Raw genomic sequence first — 20437 nt, forward strand, 5'->3', positions numbered from 1 at the left:
ACTTTGTTCTCTCTTGGGCCCTCTGTAAGGTGACTTTGTTCTCTCTTGGGCCCTCTGTAAGGTGACTTTGTTCTCTCTTGGGCCCTCTGTAAGGTGACTTTGTTCTCTCTTGGGCCCTCTGTAAGGTGACTTTGTTCTCTCTTGGGCCCTCTGTAAAGGTGACTTTGTTCTCTCTTGGGCCCTCTGTAAAGGTGACTTTGTTCTCTCTTGGGCCCTCTGTAAAGGTGACTTTGTTCTCTCTTGGGCCCTCTGTAAGGTGACTTTGTTCTCTCTTGGGCCCTCTGTAAAGGTGCCTTGGTTCTCTCTTGGGCCCTCTGTAAAGGTGCCTTGGTTCTCTCTTGGGCCCTCTGTAAAGGTGCCTTGGTTCTCTCTTGGGCCCTCTGTAAAGGTGCCTTGGTTCTCTCTTGGGCCCTCTGTAAAGGTGACTTTGTTCTCTCTTGGGCCCTCTGTAAAGGTGACTTTGTTCTCTCTCGACTCTTGTCTTTGTAACATAACTCTCAGGATGGGTCAGACAGACTGCTTTTCCAAACAGTTTCCTGGAAGAACATGTATAAGGGAAAAGCAGGCTTCATGTTGCAAGATATCTAAAATGTATGTGCACTTGGGTAAGATATATGTAAAACTTCATGCTCCACTGCTTATTGTTATTATTAACCAGAATATAAAACTTAGATGTGCAATATATTTCGTCATCTATGAAGATACCAGTATCTTGGGGCATGTCTGTCTTCCATCTAGAAATAGATACCTGCCCCCCCCCCCCCCCCCCCCCCCCGCTTTTGGAAATCACCCAGACTAGACTCAGCCAGCTCTGGAAATTGAGTGAAGCTTATTATTTACAGCTTAGCTCAATATACAAGCAGATATTTACAGTATATACAGTTATAGACAGAAATAGACAAGGTGAAAGGGAATACAGAAACACAACAACCCTCCCAGAAACCTGAGTCCCCAGGAGGGGCTCTCAATTGCCCCTTCCACCTTCTCTGCCCCCACCCCCCCTTAACTCAGTCCCAAGGAAGATTGGAGGTTTGGCCAGGGGGTTAGGAAGCAAAGTGTATTAGTCAGAGAAACAAAGGATGAGATTAGAGAGAGAGATGCAGCTCAGAGCTCCCCAGCAGGAGAAGTAGTGCTGTATCAATGTTTTGATTCTTGTTCTTATACATCTCAGCAAGCCTATGAGGGAAGTAGACATCACCATTGTTTTCCTCTCACAGCTTGTAATCTGGTCCTTCTCACCAAAACATTCTATTAGCACAAACCAGCAATCAATTAGCATTCTGTCAAAATAAAATTGAAGTGTCTCAGTGAAAAGAAATGCTAGCCCCAGACGGCAGTGTGTTGGTAGGCTGACAGGATAGGATGTGTGCTAGTGGGTCACTTCTTAGTTTCTGCATTCCTTGATCAGACTCCTTAAGACACAAAGAATTATTTTTATGAAAAAGTGATTTCTAAGTTAAGGTCAGTTACAGAATAGTCATACTCCTCCCGGTTTCATCTCTCCATATGACTCTATGGAAACTGCCTCAGTTTCCTATTTTGCTTAGAACACTTCTTGTTCGCAACCTGCTTATAATTCCAATTCCTTCATGCACTTGCAGTCTCAACCCTGCCTTCAGCTTGTATAAAATTATGACCAGCTGTTTGTCTTCCAGTGTCTATGTAGTGACTTCATTTTAATCTTAATTTCCAAGATTATAGTTGTAAAAATCTTCAAATATCCTTTTAAGAGCTCTCTACTTGCCCTGTTCTACTTTTGCCTCAGATGGAGTTACTTATTCAAACACTGGTAATCGTACTTGTATGCAGATCTCCAGACTATATCTTAGCTAGTAATTGTACTTACCTTTCTGTTTGATAAGTACCTTATTTAACACACAAAGGTTTTGCTGATTTTACGCTCACATCCTATCAGTTTCATGCATGAAATGGGTTTGACTTTTATGAGTTGAGTGTAGGCCTTTTGTTTAATGGGGTCATCAAAAGTTCTGGTTAAAAAATTTATTTGCTTGGTTTTATTTGTTGTCATGTATGAGGTGGTGACCTGGAAGTAGTCTTCTGATTACTTTTTATATATTGATTATTCTAAAGTAGCACCATGGAAGGATAGCTGAGGAGGAAAAAAGTTCTTTCATTGAGAAAAGGCTGTCATCATCATTCTCAGAATGAGAAGGGCAGATATTGCTCAGGCTTGTGATGATTGTACTGACAAACTGGAAGTCAGACCATAGAACACACTGAACTTCTTAGAGGAGGTGGGAAAAGCATGATTTTGGTATTTTTAAGAATGTGACTAATGACTTCTGATCTCTGGTAGCTAGCAAAGTTTCCATTTATGAATTTTGCACAACCTCAGATGCTTTTTGGAGCTTCAGCTTGGACTATCGTACTTCTGTTTCATGAGGAGAGAATTAAAATCTAGAAATATTGTTCACTGATCTCAGCTCATCTAGGAAAGTAGAACATGTGAGGCATAAAAAAGGTTTGAGGAAATAGAAAGTTTTAGCCTTAACTTCAGATTGCCTTTGGACTTGAGAGTTTTCTGGCGTTGTTTGTACAATATTGACTTTTATGGTTTTATAACCAAAGGCAAGACATTTATTACATACTTTATAATAAAAGTAAACACACTAAAAATAAAATCCATCAATCTTTTGTTATTACCTGCACAAGAAAATTAAAATATCAATCTCAATGTGGAAGATGTATTAGAGTTTTAAAGTTCCTACATACTCCCAAATGATTCCCATAGCTGTGCAATCCAATACAATTCTGCACATCCTTAGAGATGGGACAGACACTGCTGGGTAAGTGCTTGTAAAACAAGAAAGCTGTAGGTTTCAAAAGTGGTATGATACAGGAATTTTGTCTGGAAAATACTGCAGTGATTTATGAGTGCACAAATACTGCAACTAGCAGCTAACAGGCAACAGATTTCCTCTTCTCCCTGAACTCTACAAAAGTACAGATTTCTACTTGTTCAGGTAATGGTAGTAAACATAACAACTCTATTTTTATGAGGACTTTTTTTTTTAATTCAAATTATCTTTGTTGGGCCTCTTGAGATTTTTTTTTTTTCTTTAAGTGAAGTCCATCAGATTGGTGGACCATGTTTGATGCTTCAGTGTATCTGTGCTGTGTGGGTTCTTACATGCTGTATGTAGTGCCTCCAAGTGTAATTATGGCTTAATTATCAGGTATTTCACAGACTGGCACTTTGTAAATTTTGATCTCAGTAAGCGAACTCTTCCTTCCCTAAAGTAAGTCCCAGGAATTCTGACAATTTTTGGTGAAACATTTTTTAAAGAAGTGTGTGCTAGTTTGAGCCTAGCTAGAATGTTTTGGTGAGAAGAACTAGATTATAGGCTGTGGAAGGAAAACAAGGCTGATGTCTACCTCACTCATTGTCTTGCTGAGATGTATAAAAATAAGAATCAAAACATAGATAAGGTACTTCTGCTGCCGGGGAGCTCTGAGCTGCATCTCTCTAATCTCACCCTTTGTTTCTCTGACTAACCCACTTTGCTTCCTAACCCCCTGGCTGAACCTCCATTCTTCCTTGGGACTGGGGTAAGGTTGAGAGGTGCAGGGGGAAGGTGAAGGGACGGTTGAGAGCCCCTCCTGGGGACTCAGGTTTCTGGGAGGACTGTTGTGTTTCTGTATTCCCTTTTACCTTGTCTATTTCTGTCTATAACTGTAGATACTGTAAATATCTGCTTGTCTCTTGTGCTAAGCTGTAAATAATAAGCTTCATTCAAATTTCCAGAGCCAGCTGAGTGTAGTTTGGATGATTTCCAAAGTGTGGGTGGGTGGGCAACACCCAAACCATCACAAAGGGTGTAAATATCTAATGTTAGATAACTTGCAGACTAAAGCTTTCAAGTTTATGTATCTGCTTGAGTATGCAAGTGCACATGCCAATGATAAAAACATTTGGTACCGTACTACTAGCAGTGTTTTCTGGTCATGATTTATGTATTTAAATTCTGGGGCTGAGACAAATTTCCTCATTTAATTTTGGGGAAACAAAGGTGAAAATTCTATACATATTTCTCTCTTCCCACCCCCTCCAATAGAGTAATAGTGTTCAAGAAAGGACTGGATGAGACACTTAGTGCCATGGTCTAGTTGATTGGCTAGGGCTGAGTGATGAGTTGGACTGGATGATCTTGGAGGCCTCTTCCAACCTGGTTGATTCTGTGCCTCATGTGAGATTATCATTTTGAAATATGGAAGAGGTTTTGGAGGACTCTCTGCATCTGTTTTGATCTAGTGTGCTTGTATATGTATGTACATATAATACACATAAACTGAAATGGATACACTAAAAATTGAGTGTTCACAGAAGCCTTTATTAAATGTAACAAAACTATATAGAGTAAAAATTAGTTTAGTGATACTCCCAATGGAGACTAATTGTTGAATTATACTTCCTTTGGGACTCAATTCTTGTAGTTATTGTTTTTCTTACTATGTGATTTCACATGGGGCTTTTTAAATATCAGAACTTAGCCTTAAAATTTATTTTTTTTTATATATAGAACCCAGGGTGCTGGCTCTGGACCAGTGCTCTCTATTGTATTACATACATACATTTTGTCTGCTTGTGTAATCTGTCTTCCAGAAGCATAGATTCAGTCAGAATTAAGCTTGAAGCTCAGGATCAAAACAAGGAGAAGAAGTTCTTACCATTTGTAACTAGCACTAGGTGCCAGCAGTTTTAAAGGGGATTGTCAGTGGACTTCATGGACATAGAGACATAAGACTGATTTAAACTGGGAAGAGTTTCTGGTGTTTAATACTTGCTCACCTCCAGCCAAAGAAGGGCCAGGTTAGATGAGATTGCACAAGGCTTTATCCTCTCACAGTTTAGATATTTCCAAGCCCAGATTTCACAATCTCTCTGTGCAGTGTATTTCAGTCCTTGGCTGCTCTCAAGTAGGAAAAACTCAAACATTCTGAGTTCTTAATGCAGTTGCCTTTATGGCAACTTGTGTCCACTGTGTTCCATCCTGTGACTTGGTGCTTTTGAAGTTTTTTCTAACGCTCTCCCTTTATGTGGAGACAGGAATAAGATTCCCTCTTTCCAAAGCAAACTTTTCTCCAGGCTGAACAAGCTCATCTCCCTCAGCCTCTCATCACAGGACAAGTGTCCCAGACGCTGATCATTGTGGTGACTCTCCACCAAACTTGATCTGCTATGTTAATATCTTCATTGTACTGGAAAGCCCCAGACTGGATACAGTGCTCCAGCCACAGACTCACATGCATGATATAGAGGGGAAGAATTATTTCCCTTGGTCTGCTGGCCACCCTTTTACAATTCTAAAGCTTGGGATGTAGTTGTGTGTCTTTGCAGCCAGAGCACATTGCTGTGGGACTGCTTCCCAGGCAGCTGATGACATACTGTATGTACAGTTACATGGTGTTGCACTGTACTGTCCTGGAGGCAAAACTTTGTATTTGCCTTTGCTGAATTTCATATTTATGCCAGAGTGTTTCAATGGGATCTCAACATCACTGAAGTCCTAAAATTCAGTGTATGGACTGCTCTCTGGTTTAGTGTCATCCTGAACTGTGGAAGAGTTCATTCCATCTCCCATTACAGTGAACAATATTGAAGTGTATCAGCTTTGTCATGAAACTGAGGAATGATCAAGCAAGCAACTGCCAGTTGAGCTGATTTACTCAAAAGACAATTAAGGGCTTGTTACATCTGCTCAGAGGAGAAGGAGGGAGATCTGAGTTTGTTCAGCCTGAAGAAGAGGAGGTCAGGGGAATCTTACTGAGTTGTTGAAATTCCTTTCTGGGAAGGATTAAAGTGATACAGCCAGACTTTCCAGTGGTGTCCACTAGCGAAACAGAAGGCAATAAACAAAAAATGCAGTTCAGACAATCCCATTTAGATGTAAGAAAAATCTCTCTAATGTTATTTCTTAAGTGGGGTTGATGAAACACTGCAAAAGGTTGCTTACAGAGCCTGTGGTGTCTCCATCTTTAGAGATAATCAAAGCTGAAACAGCTGCATTCTGGGCACCCTCTCTAGTTTCCTCATCTCTTTCGCTTTCTGAAGCCATCACATCCATGAAAACAAGTTTGTAGGCCACGTGAATTTTGACAGAATGTTGAGAAAGTTAAGGCACTGCAGCTTCTGTCCTCTAACAAATGACCTGCCTGCATCTCTCCAGTGTTCCATACTAATGTGAAAATCAGCGCTGGTAGAGCAAAATAACTATTCATTGTGCGTAGTCCCTGGAACTGGAAAGGACAAAGTGGTTTAATAAATTGACAGTGAAATATTACATGCCTTTCAATTGATTCAATATTTGGAATTATTTAAAAAAGAAAGGTCAGAATATGCTGTAATGGAGTTTAATGTAAGACATTAGAAACTTTTTTTTTTTAAAATCAACTATATTGATTTTGTAGTCTTTTTCTAGGTGGAAATGCCAAGTACAGTTCTACAGAATCCTTTGGAACTGCTTTTTCAAAGCAATTTCATTACTTACACCCTCACAGTTTCACATATTTCCAGAATAGATTTAGTAAAGAAAAAAATGTTAAGATGTATATACATACAAATACCATTTAAAGTCAATTTTTAGCTCAATACAGCCCTGCTGAATGGTAGATTGAAAGCTTTTTTTTTTTTTTTTCCCCTGGGTTTCTTTTCAAATGAAGTTACTTCTCTGAGTTAGAGCAGACTTCAGTTTCAGTACTGTTCTAGCAGGACAATGTAGCACTTTTCTCTCCTGTTTGTTGGCCTGTTTTATGTGTTTTCATATGAGTGTAGCTATTGCCCTCCTCAAAAAGAAAAAGTACTTCTAGGACTCTGCAAATACACTTGTATATGCATCTTCTATTCATGCATGAAACCTCAAAGTACAGCACTTGCTGTACCATGCGGACACAGTATCCTGGGCTGTGCATCACACCTGTTAAGTGCTATTACATTTTCTGTAATCTAGACTTTATCCATAGAGCTTCTGAAATTCTACCCAGTGTTACAAATCCAAAGCTGTCAACCATATCAAGGGACTGTCTTTCTAGCTTAGGCCACTTAAAATTCATTATATTCTCCTGAATTCATTGTCAGATTGAGTGTCTGGACATTATTTTCATCAGAAGTTGGTAAGTTAATTTTCAGAGGCTTAAAATTTAGATTGCTTTTTCAAGTAAAACAATCATAGAAGCTGGGTTACCAGAGACTTCAGAGCCTTCTAAATATATTAGAAAGTTGGTTTGCTTTTTTACCTTGACCTTTAAACCAGAGTACCAATTACATTTTACTAATATCCTGCCGTTGCATTGCCAGTGCTTGTCATGATGGGTTTGAAGTAAATGTGGGAAAATGTTTAGGCATTACTTCATATTTAAAGATTCTCACTATGGTCATCATATTAGAATGTATGAAAACTTAAGTGGCATACAAGAGTAATTCTGAAAGTTATTAATTTTGTAGAACTATAAAATTTTATAGGCTTTTGATGGGAGCTACCATTTATATTTTATTTGGTGGTGTTTTATCAACCACTGATGTTTTATTTTAGGTGACTTCTCTGTCATGAAAAAACACTGAGGGATATATATAAAAATCTATTGTAGTCAATAAAATAAAGGAAATCTCTGTAAGGGAAAGCAAAGGATTACTATGTTTAGGGTCATGTGAATATACTTTCAGGTGTCCCATGTGGCAAATGATCTTGAGAAAGTATTGAAAGAGCTGTATAAATTTGATACAGACTGTCTGGGAATGGATTCATTTCATTACCTTCAATTGAGTATTCTTAATACTGTCAGAAATGGTGCAATTTCTCTACTGCATTTTACAGTCCTGTTGTGGTGTAGCCTTTTGCCATGGTCTGATAATAACTACTGAAGTTATGTTTAAGCATTCAGATGATGATGTTTTGAATATTTGTGTAAATAGATATGTGCATAGTCAGGTTAAATAATGAAAACTGAAAGCATTTGGTGTGTTACCTAATTAATGTGTTATGAATTTTAATCCTGTTAATTTGTCAAACAGTTCCGATGCCTAGGAATATGCAGGTAATCTATGAGGAAGGCCTATCCGTTACCTTTGATGAATAAGTCTTACTACACAGTGCTCCAAATATCAATTTGTGCTCAAAGTGAAGCTCAAACAAGTACAATGGAATAGCCAAGCAGATCCATCCTCTAAGACTTTCTCTTCAAGAGCAACTCTGCACTATTGCAGCAAATATAAGTACATGTTTTTGCTTTTAAAATGCTAAGACTAAGTAGCTTTCTTTCCAAGCACAGTAACTTTATTCTTTCTTTTTCCAAACCTGAATCAAGAAAAAATGAGATCAAGCATGCTATCTGAGAACACTGTAATGTTAGGTCAACACTAAAGCCCCATTAATTCCAGTGCTTCTGCTTATTGTTATTCTCAGTACAGAGTGGACATCAAATTATTTTATGAATCCAGCATCTTGATAGTGACAGATGTAGTTACACTGGTGATTCTATGAAGTGACTGCCAAGTCTCAATCTTATTGACAACTGACCTCAATAACACTACAGAAAACCATAGAGTTTTTACTGGAAACTTAGCAGGAAAGTTAAAGCACGATGGACATACAGGACCTTTGCATATGATAGCTTTGATTAGACAGAACTCTCATAATCCAAAGTTTATACTATTTTGGTTACTGTTAGGAGCCTTCAAAGGATAATTCATCTCAAGTCCAGACTAGAAACAGTGAAGTCTGAGAAGATGGAATCGGGCAAGTGTCTCCATATAATTCAATCAGAGTTTTAGAAAAGCACGTAAATAATGTAGTTGAATGTTTGATCCTGACAAGCAGAGAAATCGTGTGAGCTACGACATGTATTATTGAACATGGCTGTCCTTTTGAGATACTCATCTTTTACTGGGTTTTAGGAGGTTATGGTAAAATACATGCCACATTCAAGATGCCAAGTCCTGTTTCTTAATAGGATTCTTGACAGATACAGTGGTAAGAAGAGGCAGAAAAAATATCATATCATAGGAGACCTTCGCACATAAAGTTGATTTGCTGCAATAAAATTCCAAGTTAGATAATGACAGTTGTTATGTGTATGGCAGACACAGATTTACTGTGGTATGTCTTTCTTGAAACTGCAGTTTATCAGAAACTATAGTATCTTTGAATAATGCAGTTTTTTCCCAGTTAGCACGCCCACTCATGAAAATAAACTCTGACTTTTGGATTGCATAATTATTGCTCCATATGCCAAATGACACTACTTTCTATTAGAGTGTTGTGTAGAAGTATTTTCATTTGGGAAAAACAGAGATTCTTTTTTCCAACACGTGTTTTTTTGCTGTGTCCAAGCATGAAGCAACTTTTGACTTACCTTGCAAAATTGCCTGTATTACTGTGAGTAAAAGAGACAAAAGGGGAAAAGTTGCCAAGAGAAAGACAACATTTTTAATGGTGCTATGTAACATAGAATCACAGAATCAACCAGGTTGGAAGAGACCTCCAAGATCAGCCAGTCCAACCTAGCACCCAGCCCTAGCCAGTCAACTAGACCATGGCACTAAGTGCCTCATCCAGGCTTTTCTTGAACACCTCCAGGGATGGTGCGTCCACCACCTCCCTGGGCAGCCCATTCCAATGGCAATCACTCTCTCTGCCAACAACTTCCTCCTAACATCCAGCCTAGACTTCTCCCAGCACAACTTGAGACTGTGTCCCCCTGTTCTGTTGCTGGTTGCCTAGGAGAAGAGACCAACCCCCACCTGGCTACAACCTCCCTTCGGGTAGTTGTAGGCAGCAGTGAGGTCCCCCCTGAGCCTCCTCTTCTGCAGATTGCACACTTCCAGCTCCCTCAGCCTCTCCTCATAGGGTTTGTGTTCCGGGCCTTTCTATATAGCAGTATATGCTGTAGCATCTAGTGGAGCCAGCTTTGGGGGGTGTAAATTATTATCATTATTCTGATGTCTTTAAACCACTACTTTATATGCATTCATTCTTTTATATGTAAGTCAACCACTGATTCTCTTTCCAATGTGAATGCGTGCATCCAAATATCCCATTTTATTGAGGCTTCTGAAACAGAACAAAGAAAGCTGAAGATCGCATTGTTTGCTTCTAGTTCAGCAACCTTAAGTAGTTAATGTAATGCACTGAGAACTTGGGTATCTGATCTGCAACATTGGTAAAACATTCTTCTGTCTAATAGGAGTATTATGAGACTTCTGTTACCTTGTTAATATTTAGAGCTGATTTTTTCCTCATAGATGATGTTTTAATTGAGCATGTTCCCACTTTCAGTTATTTTAGCTTTTTGGTTTTTGGTCTTTTCAAAACATTCCCATATAATTTGGGCTGTACCATAAGTGTAATTATGATCATTTACATGCCAGTGTGACTCAGTAATGAGGTTAGTTTGGGAATTTAATAATTGAACTTCCAGTGTATAGTGGGGCTTAATTATCATTCATATATTGATAGGATACTTTACAACACTCTGAGGATGTGCCTGTATTGAGTAATTAATCCTTGCAACATGCAGGTTAGTGAGGTTGTAGTCATTCTGCATATGGGTAGAGTGAGGAAGAGAGATGTATGGGGTGAAAGAATTTTTCCAGGAGCCATGTAGTTTCTGAAATGATACCTGAATTAAATGGGAGCTTTTCAGACCATCATTTCTTTGAACACATTTATCTTCTGTGCTCTGATCATGACATATTTCAGCTTCCTGGACTTATTTGTTCTGCTCTATAGGAAATTAAACATTTTTAATTTGTACTACTTCAATAAAAAGAATGACATGCCATTAGTAACTTTCAAATGACATTGGGAGCAAAGACAATTCCATTTGCCACACTCTCGCTTTTCCTAGGTGGAGGAGTGTCAGCTTTAAACCGGTAACTAGTTAAGACAGTCTCCAAATAAGTAGTACTTAAAAATGGTAGTAACTTTTTGCAATAAAATAAGAAAATAAGTATTCATATCAGCTCCATTTCACTTCTTATTTCCTTTGTATTTTCTGTTTCTATTAACACAGGTTGACTTAATTTATTTTCTAGAACCTGAAGTAATTTGAAAATAAGCAGAAAATCAAACTTTAAAAATACACTTTAAGCTTTAATTTACTGTCAGGGAGCAGTTAATTATTGGATTCTTTTAAACTGCTGTTCTATCAAGTGAAATGAAAACTGTACTTAAAAGTGCCTCCTGACTGGATCCATAAATACATTATATGAATATTTTTTTTCAGTAATAAAAAAAGAGAAACCACCAACAAAAAAAACCTTCTACATCATTCAGAGTTTGGGCAGAAACAGATTTGTAGAATATTTTGTTTGAAAACGGAGCTGCAAAGAGCTGTTAAGCTAAGAACTAAGAACTCAGTCTGAATTTGGCTTTGAAAGGGGTTGTGTCTCCTGTAAATTGAAATCTTCCATAACAGTATGTCCCATGGCCTAATTTTGCCCTATTTGTGTAAGGAATATTAAAAAATACAATCATAAAAATAAATATTTAATTTCAATTGTTTTTCACTTACTTAATTCTGTAATCATTGTCTTCTTTCTGTTGGCAGTACTACCAAGTCATACCTGTGGCAACCCAGGAGAAATACCTAAGGGAGTACTTCATGGAACAAGGTTCAATATTGGAGATAAAATCCGATATAGCTGTATCTCTGGCTACATCCTAGAAGGCCATGCTATGTTGACTTGTATTGTAAGTCCTGGAAATGGTGCATCCTGGGATTTTCCTGTTCCTTTTTGCAGAGGTAAGAATAAAGATAGAAAATATAATATTGACACAATGTTAAACCAGTAGGTTAAATTATTTTACTTTGAGGTGTTATTTTTCTTTCTAAATGTAAATGTGCTGATGTCCTGTCTAAAAATCCACACAATTTACAACTCTAATCACAATTCAGCAGCAGTTGCTTTCAGAGGTAGATGTTATCTCCTGTCTTTATGTAACTCTTCCTTTACATAGGGGTAGCTATAGCAATTTGATGGCAGGACCTGCAAATGCTTTTGGAAATTTTTACTCTTGGAAACTTTCTCCCAGAAAGTAGAAACTTGAGATCTTCAAGCATATCATCTCTGAAGGGGACCTTTAGTGGTCCAATCCCTTTGAGTCTAACTCCTGCTTAAAGCATGGATAACTTCAAAGTTAGGTTGGGTTGCTCAGGTCTTTGACCAGTTCATATTTTAATATCTGGAGATACTAAAGCTTCTCTGGAAGTATTCTAGTTCAGATTGCCCTTTCCCATTTCTCCTGCTGTGGACCGGTGAAAAGATTCTATCTCTCTTTTTCCTAAACTAAACAGTGCAGTTAGAGTTTTCTCACATCTTACTCTTTCCAAGCTGAGAAATTAAGTTTTCTTTTTCTCTAATCTGCTAAAACATTACTTATTATCTTAGCCATTTTAGTGGCCCTTTTCTGGACTTGTACTAGTATCTCAATGTCTTTGTACTGGAGGACCCTAGGATGGACACAGCATTCCAGATAGGGCCTCCTGTGCAAGTAGATGAACTGTCTTTTAACTCCTTAGCTGCTGGCTATCTTATTGTTCGCGTGACATAATATGCGGTGAGCCTTCAGTGCTGTGAAAGTGTACCACATGTGTTTTACCAGGACTTCAGGTCATTTTGTCAGAGCTGCTACCTAGCAAGTATTTCTTTTGTTGCATGGGGTGATCCTGTTCTGGGCCTTCTAGAATGTGTTTTGGAATTTCATGAGATTCCTATCATGCTTCCAGTTTATCAAATCCTGTTGTTCTTAAAGCCTGTCTGAATGGCAGTCCTAGCCTTCAAGTGCCAGCTGCAAATGTTGTAAGGGTGCATTCAGTCATGTACTCCAGATTCACGGTGGGGATATTAGATAAACTCAGCCCCAGTCTGAGTCACTGGGAAATACAGGCACTGGTCACTACCTTGGCATTAAACAATCAGCCTCAACTGTCTGAGCCTGATGGTCCAGCCAGTTATGCACTCAAATCCAGTCCATAAGCCCTCACTGTGACTAGAAGAACATAGTGGGCACCTGTAAGTGGAAAATGTAATATCAAGCTAAATTCTTTCATCAAAGAAAAAAAACAGGTAGGGTGATTTGCATTGGCAAAAGCTGCTGGTTTCTGTTCACCTTTTTGTCCTTTGTGTGCTTGGGAAAGGGTTTCATAAATACTTTCTGGAAGTCTGAGGTGAACTTGATAAATATAGCTGCCAGGACTTTTCTTAAAGTGAGAAATGAAAAATTATCTATCTCCTGGTCATTGGGAATGACCCTTGATTATTGCAAGCTCATGCTGTGGCACATCAAGAACCTAATATGAGCTTGCACTTACCATATTTACTTCTAAGTTCATTTCATTGATTCTTCTGTACTACAGCTACCACTTTACAGAGAACCATAAGTTTATGGTGTCCTCAGTGTCTACTAAATATCTGTTCCATTTCTGCAGATGCTGGCGGTATTGATAGCGCTCACAATGTACAAATATCTCCAACAGGACTGAAGTTTAGTTTATCACTTGTAACTCTATGAATTTAACCTGTTAATAAAAACTCAACTAGGGTCCTAAACTCCATGTAGAACTTGAAGCTGAAAGGCTTATGCTTACCTTCTGTCAAGAAATGATAAACACAGCATGAGAGTTATTTAATAGTTAATGGTTTATGTGAGCTGAGCTATTGCCTCAGATTTTTAGAATCTATATGGATTGTGGGTTTGCTGAAGGTTTCTAGACATTACTTAATAGTTATTTTATCAGTCTGGAACATATGCTCTGAGGTAGCTCTCTTCATTTCCCATGTCTTCAAGTAAGAGCCATTCCCTTATTGTTTGAGAACCTTGGTCACTTCTATGAAAGCATTTTTTGTTAGTTTGTTTCCTGGTGGTATTCTTATTTCTAGACATCATAAACTAATTTCGTGGCAGCCATGAAAGATAAAATAGCAGAATTAAATAAAGCTATTTGGTTTATATACTAAAAAATCATCAGAACTTTGCTCTCTGTGGTATGTTCTGCCAGCTTTAATGATGCTGGTAAATTAGCATTGTCTGCAATTTTGTTGCTTAATATTTCCAGAAGCATTAGAAAGCTGCTGTCCAGCTGTTTCTGACTAGGAATTTTGCTAGCAATAATTGCAGGAAGATGTAAATAGCCTTGACTTTTCTATCTGCTGGGTTTTCTTCTTTTTTTTTTTTCTCCTGACTGCTACTTAATTTTAGAGATTCTCTCCTTAAATTTTAGCCATGTGAAGGATGGTGGAACTGAACTGTACTGCAGATTCATTGATAGGTTAGAATGAACCCTGAACAGATGTTCAAGGTGCAGTCAATGGAATTCTAAAAGTTTAGATAATTTCACTTTACCTTTTGTCTGTTTTCTTTCAATTTGTTAATGACTTAAAATCAGACAGCTTGCAAACTCAGAGACAGAAAATAATCCCCAGAAATAAAAGTTCAAAGGCAAAAAAAGAGTTGAAAGTCTGAGCCAGAAGACAGGCAGGGAACAGAACGAAACCCAAGATGACATGGTTAATGATGTGCTACATCAGCTGGACCCACAGTATATGAGATGTCAAAAAAGACAAGGAGCTTAGAGAAAAAAGGGTTAGTTTGGATTAGAGTTAAGACAGAGGCAGCCAGATTCCAGACCTACAGGAAGAAGGCACAGCCCGAAGTGAGAGCTGAGCAGTCTGTGAGAAGTGACCATTTTATCTGTATTCTGATTAGTTGCATTTCGCAGCAGAAGAATGGGTGATACATGGTACACGTTTTCTTTTTTCTTCTCACAGTTAAGGATCTAATTTCTCTCAGTAAAATATTTCAATTAGCCTCAAACCAGCACAATCCAATCCTATATAACACTCAGTGTTCTGCTGAGAACTATCTAATCCAAAACAATATTTACAATAATGAATATCACAGGTTCAGGTTACACTTTGTTCTGGCTACCTCAGATATAGGTGTTTGAAAAGCTCAGAAAACAGCAAACAGTTTGTCTCATCACAGATGAGATGAGAATAGGGACTCCCAGGTGACGTTGGGTTTGTGCTCACATACTGTAGGTTCTCTCATAGATTGTGTCTTATTGGACATCACTAGTACCTAGAACAGAAAACTCCTAAAAGCTCATATTATATACTCTGAATTCAGACTCTTTCAGCTAAGGTTAGATTTCTCTGTGGAATACACGGGATTTCACCATTCTCCTGCACTACCCAGTAGGTGTGACCAGGACCTTCAGCAGACACCACCCCTCGGACAGGTTTCCCTTTGCCCGAAGGAGAAAATACCCAAACAGTTTTCCGTAACAGATTCTTTTCATGTACAACAGGAACTTTATCACCGTCCACTGTTTGGACCAAGTCTGATTGTGCAGGTCCTGCTCTGTTTACAGAACCCCTACTATTTACCAACCAGGCTGGGTTTGTCCCAGTTTTTTCTAAGTTCTAACCCCAATGGTGTTTTTTTCAGCAAACCATTGTAGCGCTCGATCTTTCCTGCAGCTGGAGCACAGTAGGGTATGTGGTAAATCCACTCTATGCCATGCTCTTTGGCCCAGTTCTTTACAAGATGATTCTTGAAATGAGTGCCATTGTCTGACTCGATTCTCTCTGGAGTTCCATGTCTCCACAAGATCTGTCTCTCCAAGCCAAGAATGGTGTTGTGTGCAGTAGCATGTGGAACTGGATAGGTTTCCAGACATCTGGTGCTGGCCTCTACCATCGTTAGCACATACTGCTTGCCAGAACGAGATCAAAGCAAAGTGATGTAGTCAATCTGCCAGGCTTCACCATACTTGTACTTTGACCATCTCTCACCATACCATAAGGGCTTGATTCGCTTAGCCTGCTTAATAGCAGCACAAATGTCACAGTCATGGATGACTTGGGTGATAGCGTCCATGGACAAGTCAATTGACCTATCACGAGCCCATCGGTATGTTGCATCTCTGCCTTGATGTCCAGATGAGTCATGGGCCCACCGAGCTAGGAACAGTTCACCTTGGTGTTTCCAATCAAGGTCAAGATCAGAGTTTGTATCAACTTGAGCAATCTTAGCAGCTTGGTCTGCCTGCTGGTTGTGTTGGTGTTCCTCAGTAGCTCTGTTCTTAGGTAGTCATCTCTGCCTTAAATGATTCTGTAATCCCACGATAAATTCTGAAAATATAAGGAAATTTATGCACAGGTTACCCTTGGAGATTGTGATTTGGATCCAAAAGAATTTTTTGCTCCATGATAACAGTTAGTTACGTGAATAATCTCCCAAGAGAATCAGTGGATTTCCTTACAGCGTATGATTTTAAGACTCAGCTTGGCAGGCTGCTGGACCATATAATCTATTCTATCACCTCTAAAGGTTCAATTAGATGATGCTTGGGGTATTTTCCAGCCCAGCATTCTACAATTCTGTGTAATTATTAAAGTTTTGTTCTGTTTTTCCACATGTTAAGTATGAGCAGCCATGGATTTAGCTGTTACAAGCTGGCCATGAAGTTTACCATGATATTCCACAAGAAGCTGTGCAGGTGGCTTATAAAAATTGACAAGGAAAACCACTGTTCCACCACCTGAACTCTGTTCTTCTGAATTTCGTTGTCAGAATTAAAAAGTCTTTGTTATCTCACTACTGGCTGCAATAATGGTCTCATCCAAAACATTGCCTTTTTTATCCTGAGGTTGAAATACTGTACAGGACAAGTCTGAAACATTTTGAAAGTTAATTTCATTCTCTGCAGTAACTCCACTAATAGCTGATTTATGATATGTGACTACTTCTAAACGAACTTTGTATAATTAGGTTCTCAATTCTCAGTAATTTTGAGAATCCCTAGTTGATTATAGTTGGATGAGTCTAGATTTTTATGAAGCTAACATTAGGAATACAAATTGGATTAGTGATATTACAATGGTAAGCTCTTTCTCACTGTGAATAGCTGTGAGGGAAAGAGCATGTAATATGTTATCATTAAAAAGACACACAATTATTGGAGGAAAAATAAAGAAGATGAAGAAGAGATCATATGTCAGAAAGGTCCAAAAGGATCAAGTAATAGTTAATCAATTTCCAGACTGAGGAAATGTTATTGGAGAAATAGTCTGGTGAAGAATATAAATAAGAGAATAAGTAAAGGGCAAAGGGAAGAAGGCTATGTTTAACTACAGAGTAAAATAAACTAAATACAAGGTTTCAGATCTGCTGTTTCCAAAACATCTAGCAAAAAGAAATTGACTTTTTTTTAGTGTTATCAGTGCTTTCTGAGGTAGCAAGTAACCCTCCAATGCAATTTATTCTCAGCCTTTCAGGTTTTGACAAAACTGGTTTAGTAAGTTTAAGAAGGAGAAATAGGTGCCTGGATCTCATCATTTATACATGTTGTTTAGGTTAAAAAAAGGAGAATTTCCCAACAGTTCAACTTATTGATGTTGCATCATACGACAAACTGAGGCTATTTTCCCAAATCTAATTTTCAGAATGCTGTGGCTGTTTCTGCCTGAGCAGTTTTGGTGATCAATTGGTGCAATGTTTTTACATTGAGATGGAGTTTGAATTAAACTCTTTGGTCACATAAGAAGCAAGAAAATTGTTTTAGGAAAAGCAGATGGGATATACTGTGTAATTTCTTAGACAGTAGTGTGGGACTGGCTAGATCACACCCAACAGGGATATGGGCACAGCTACAAACAGTCGTTCTTAAATGTGTGTGTCTGTGTAAGTGTATATATCTATCTGTAAATAGATATCTATATACCAATATGTTTGTATTTTCATGTTCTAACATGTATCTGTAGATATGGAGGGACTTAACTAAAAAGTGAAAAGATGCCAGGTCAAAGCTGGAAAATCAAGTGCCTGGAAAACAGGATCAAGAAATGAAAAATGAAATTAATATTATAATAAAAGCATGAATGTACTCAGCATGATATGGTAAAATCAAAGAATGGAAAAAAGGACTTCAGTCTGACCATTAGGAACATGAACAAAGATATGATTTGCTAAAAATGAAAAACAAATCTCAGGGGTTGACATAAAAAGATGAAGGATTTCATAACTGCATGTACACTTCTGGGAATAACTGGTTTAACCTTCCTAATTATTTAAAAAAATAGATGTGAAAGCTGCAACAGTCAGTAATTTGCCCTCAAAGAATTCAGCCTTTTCTATTTTTGCTGCAAAAGTAGAGCTTTGGTATTCATTTATTGGGGACTGTTATTTTAAGGGATTGTTATCAGTGTTAAAATATATTCTCAAGTGAAGAATTATCATATCACTGAAAAACAGCTTAAGATACTTAATTGAAAAAGGAGAGCCTTTACAAGATATCCATAAGACTGACACTTTATTTCTGTGGGAAAGTAAGTATGAGGTGACAGATTCTTTGATTTATTTTAACTTCTTAATCTAGTTATCCTCTCAAGCCCAAGTTTTTCTCAGAGATGGGGTTTTGATTTTAAGTTTGCTCAAGTACATATTACCAGTTTAACTGAATTTTTCTGCCAAATGGTTTGTCAGTCACTATTTCTGTCTTATTTGAAATGTCTAACTTTATTGGCTAATAGATCATACTTCCTCTCCAGAGTGGATGGAGGGTCAATAGATGTTTGTAGTGTGTCAAAGTGATAGAATAAATAAGAGCTGTAATAGGCTACTAAATTAGACACTTAAGTACAAAGGAAAAAAAGAACAGATCTCAAGCCTTGGGAAGTACAAGACCACCTCACTAAAGCTGGTGTTGTCAGGGCCAGTAACTTAATAGCACAGCCTCACTGGAGACTCTTAAGATCAAGCTCACTGAAATCATAGAATCAACCAGGTTGGAAGAGACCTCCAAGATCATCCAGTCCAACCTAGCACCCAGCCCTAGTCAGTCAACCAGACCATGGCACTAAGTGCCTCATCCAGGCTTTTCTTGAACACCACCAGGGAAGGTGACTCCACCACCTCCCTGGGCAGCCCATTCCAATGCAAATCACTCTCTCTGTGAAGAACTCTCTCCTAACATCCAGCCTAGACCTACCCCGGCACAACTTGAGACTGTGTCCCCTTGTTCTACTGCTGGTTGCCTGGCAGAAGAGGCCAAATGTCACAGCTTAAATGTTCCAAGTAGTGCTGCTGCTGCAGTGGGTGCCCACATCTGCCTAAACAGATTGCAGTGATTTCTAGAGTCCTATTTTGTACATGCTGTTAACCTGAGGTGACAAATCTGCTTTTTTTAACATATGTAAAATAGACACTATTTTCTTAAACTACAGTAATTTCTGACTTTTTAACAAAATAAATCCCATTCTACTTAGAGAGCAATCCAAATTATTTTGAAGTGTCCTTTGAACACCCTGGAGAGAGGAAGAAAATTCTTCTTAGACTCATGTTATAATGAGTATTTAATTTACGTGATGTTGATCAACAGCAAAGGAAGAAATTGAGAGAGGGAGCCAAACTGATTGGAACACTTGTCTGGGATGCAGTACATCTGGATTCAAGTCATGATAGGAAAAAAAAAACAAAGCAACAGCTCAGTGACTTTTACTACAGGAAAGAAGCAGAGGTGTTGGGTTTTGCCTATTTGAAATAGGGTCTATAAAAACCCTAAAAATATTAAAGAAGATTAGCAAGTAGAGGTGAATATTTTGATGGGTAAAGAGCTGGCTGCCAATTGGAGCTGGATTAAATCAATGAATTGCCTGATGAATGTGTAATACCACACCACTGTAACACATAGTGATGCTTTTGGTCTTGCTGAATCTGGCAGTTTAGCAGCTTGGCATTGGCATGCTAACATTTATTTTTCAACTTGCCACTGATTTAATACAGCTAATTTTTAGTGTTTGTTTGGTTTTTTTTTGTCAGTAAGACATTTTAAAATGGCAACTTAACCTTATTCAAACAAGCAGTTTACCTCCTCATATTAGCAATTTGTACAATGTCTGAAACATATATCTGTGAAAATAATTATTCATCATTTCATAGCTGTATTTTCTGTGCTGAATAATTTTATTAAGTAAGGTACAATTGTGGGTTGGGGTTTCTTTTTCACAACTGGACTACCAAAAGTGCCTTTAAATAACTGAATGTCTCTAGTTGGAGGGGACCCATAAGGATCACTGAATCCAACTCCGTGCTCTTCACAAGATTATCTAAAAGTAAGCCACGTGACTGAAAAATTGTCCAGCTAATCTCACAGGCTTGATGCTGGGAAGCCTGTTCTAGTGGCCAACAACCAGATCAGTTAAATACCTTTTCCTAACATCAAATCTGAAGTTCCACCTCATTCTGTTTCCATGTGTCTTGTCACTAGTCACCAGACAGACAAGCTCATCATCGCCCTTTAGAGGAAGTTCTAGGCTGTGTTAAGCTTACCTCTCAGCCTTCTCTCAGCTGAACAAACCAAGTGACCTTAACTGTTTCCTCTTAAGTTTTGCCCTTGAGGCCTTTTGCCCTCGATT

The 20437-nt window shown here is 38.3% G+C and overlaps 1 protein-coding gene across 1 annotated transcript in view; it reads left to right on the forward strand.

The window, feature by feature from the left end:
* CSMD1 (CUB and Sushi multiple domains 1) overlaps nucleotides 1-20437 on the forward strand; it is a 1024926-nt gene that overhangs the window by 527460 nt on the left and 477029 nt on the right. The window contains exon 4 of the mRNA XM_064145849.1: nucleotides 11566-11760. Coding sequence (XP_064001919.1) covers nucleotides 11566-11760 — 195 coding nt within the window. The remainder of the gene's footprint in view (nucleotides 1-11565; nucleotides 11761-20437) is intronic.

Source organism: Pogoniulus pusillus, chromosome 7 (assembly GCF_015220805.1).
Source record: "Pogoniulus pusillus isolate bPogPus1 chromosome 7, bPogPus1.pri, whole genome shotgun sequence".
Lineage (NCBI taxonomy): Eukaryota > Metazoa > Chordata > Aves > Piciformes > Lybiidae > Pogoniulus > Pogoniulus pusillus.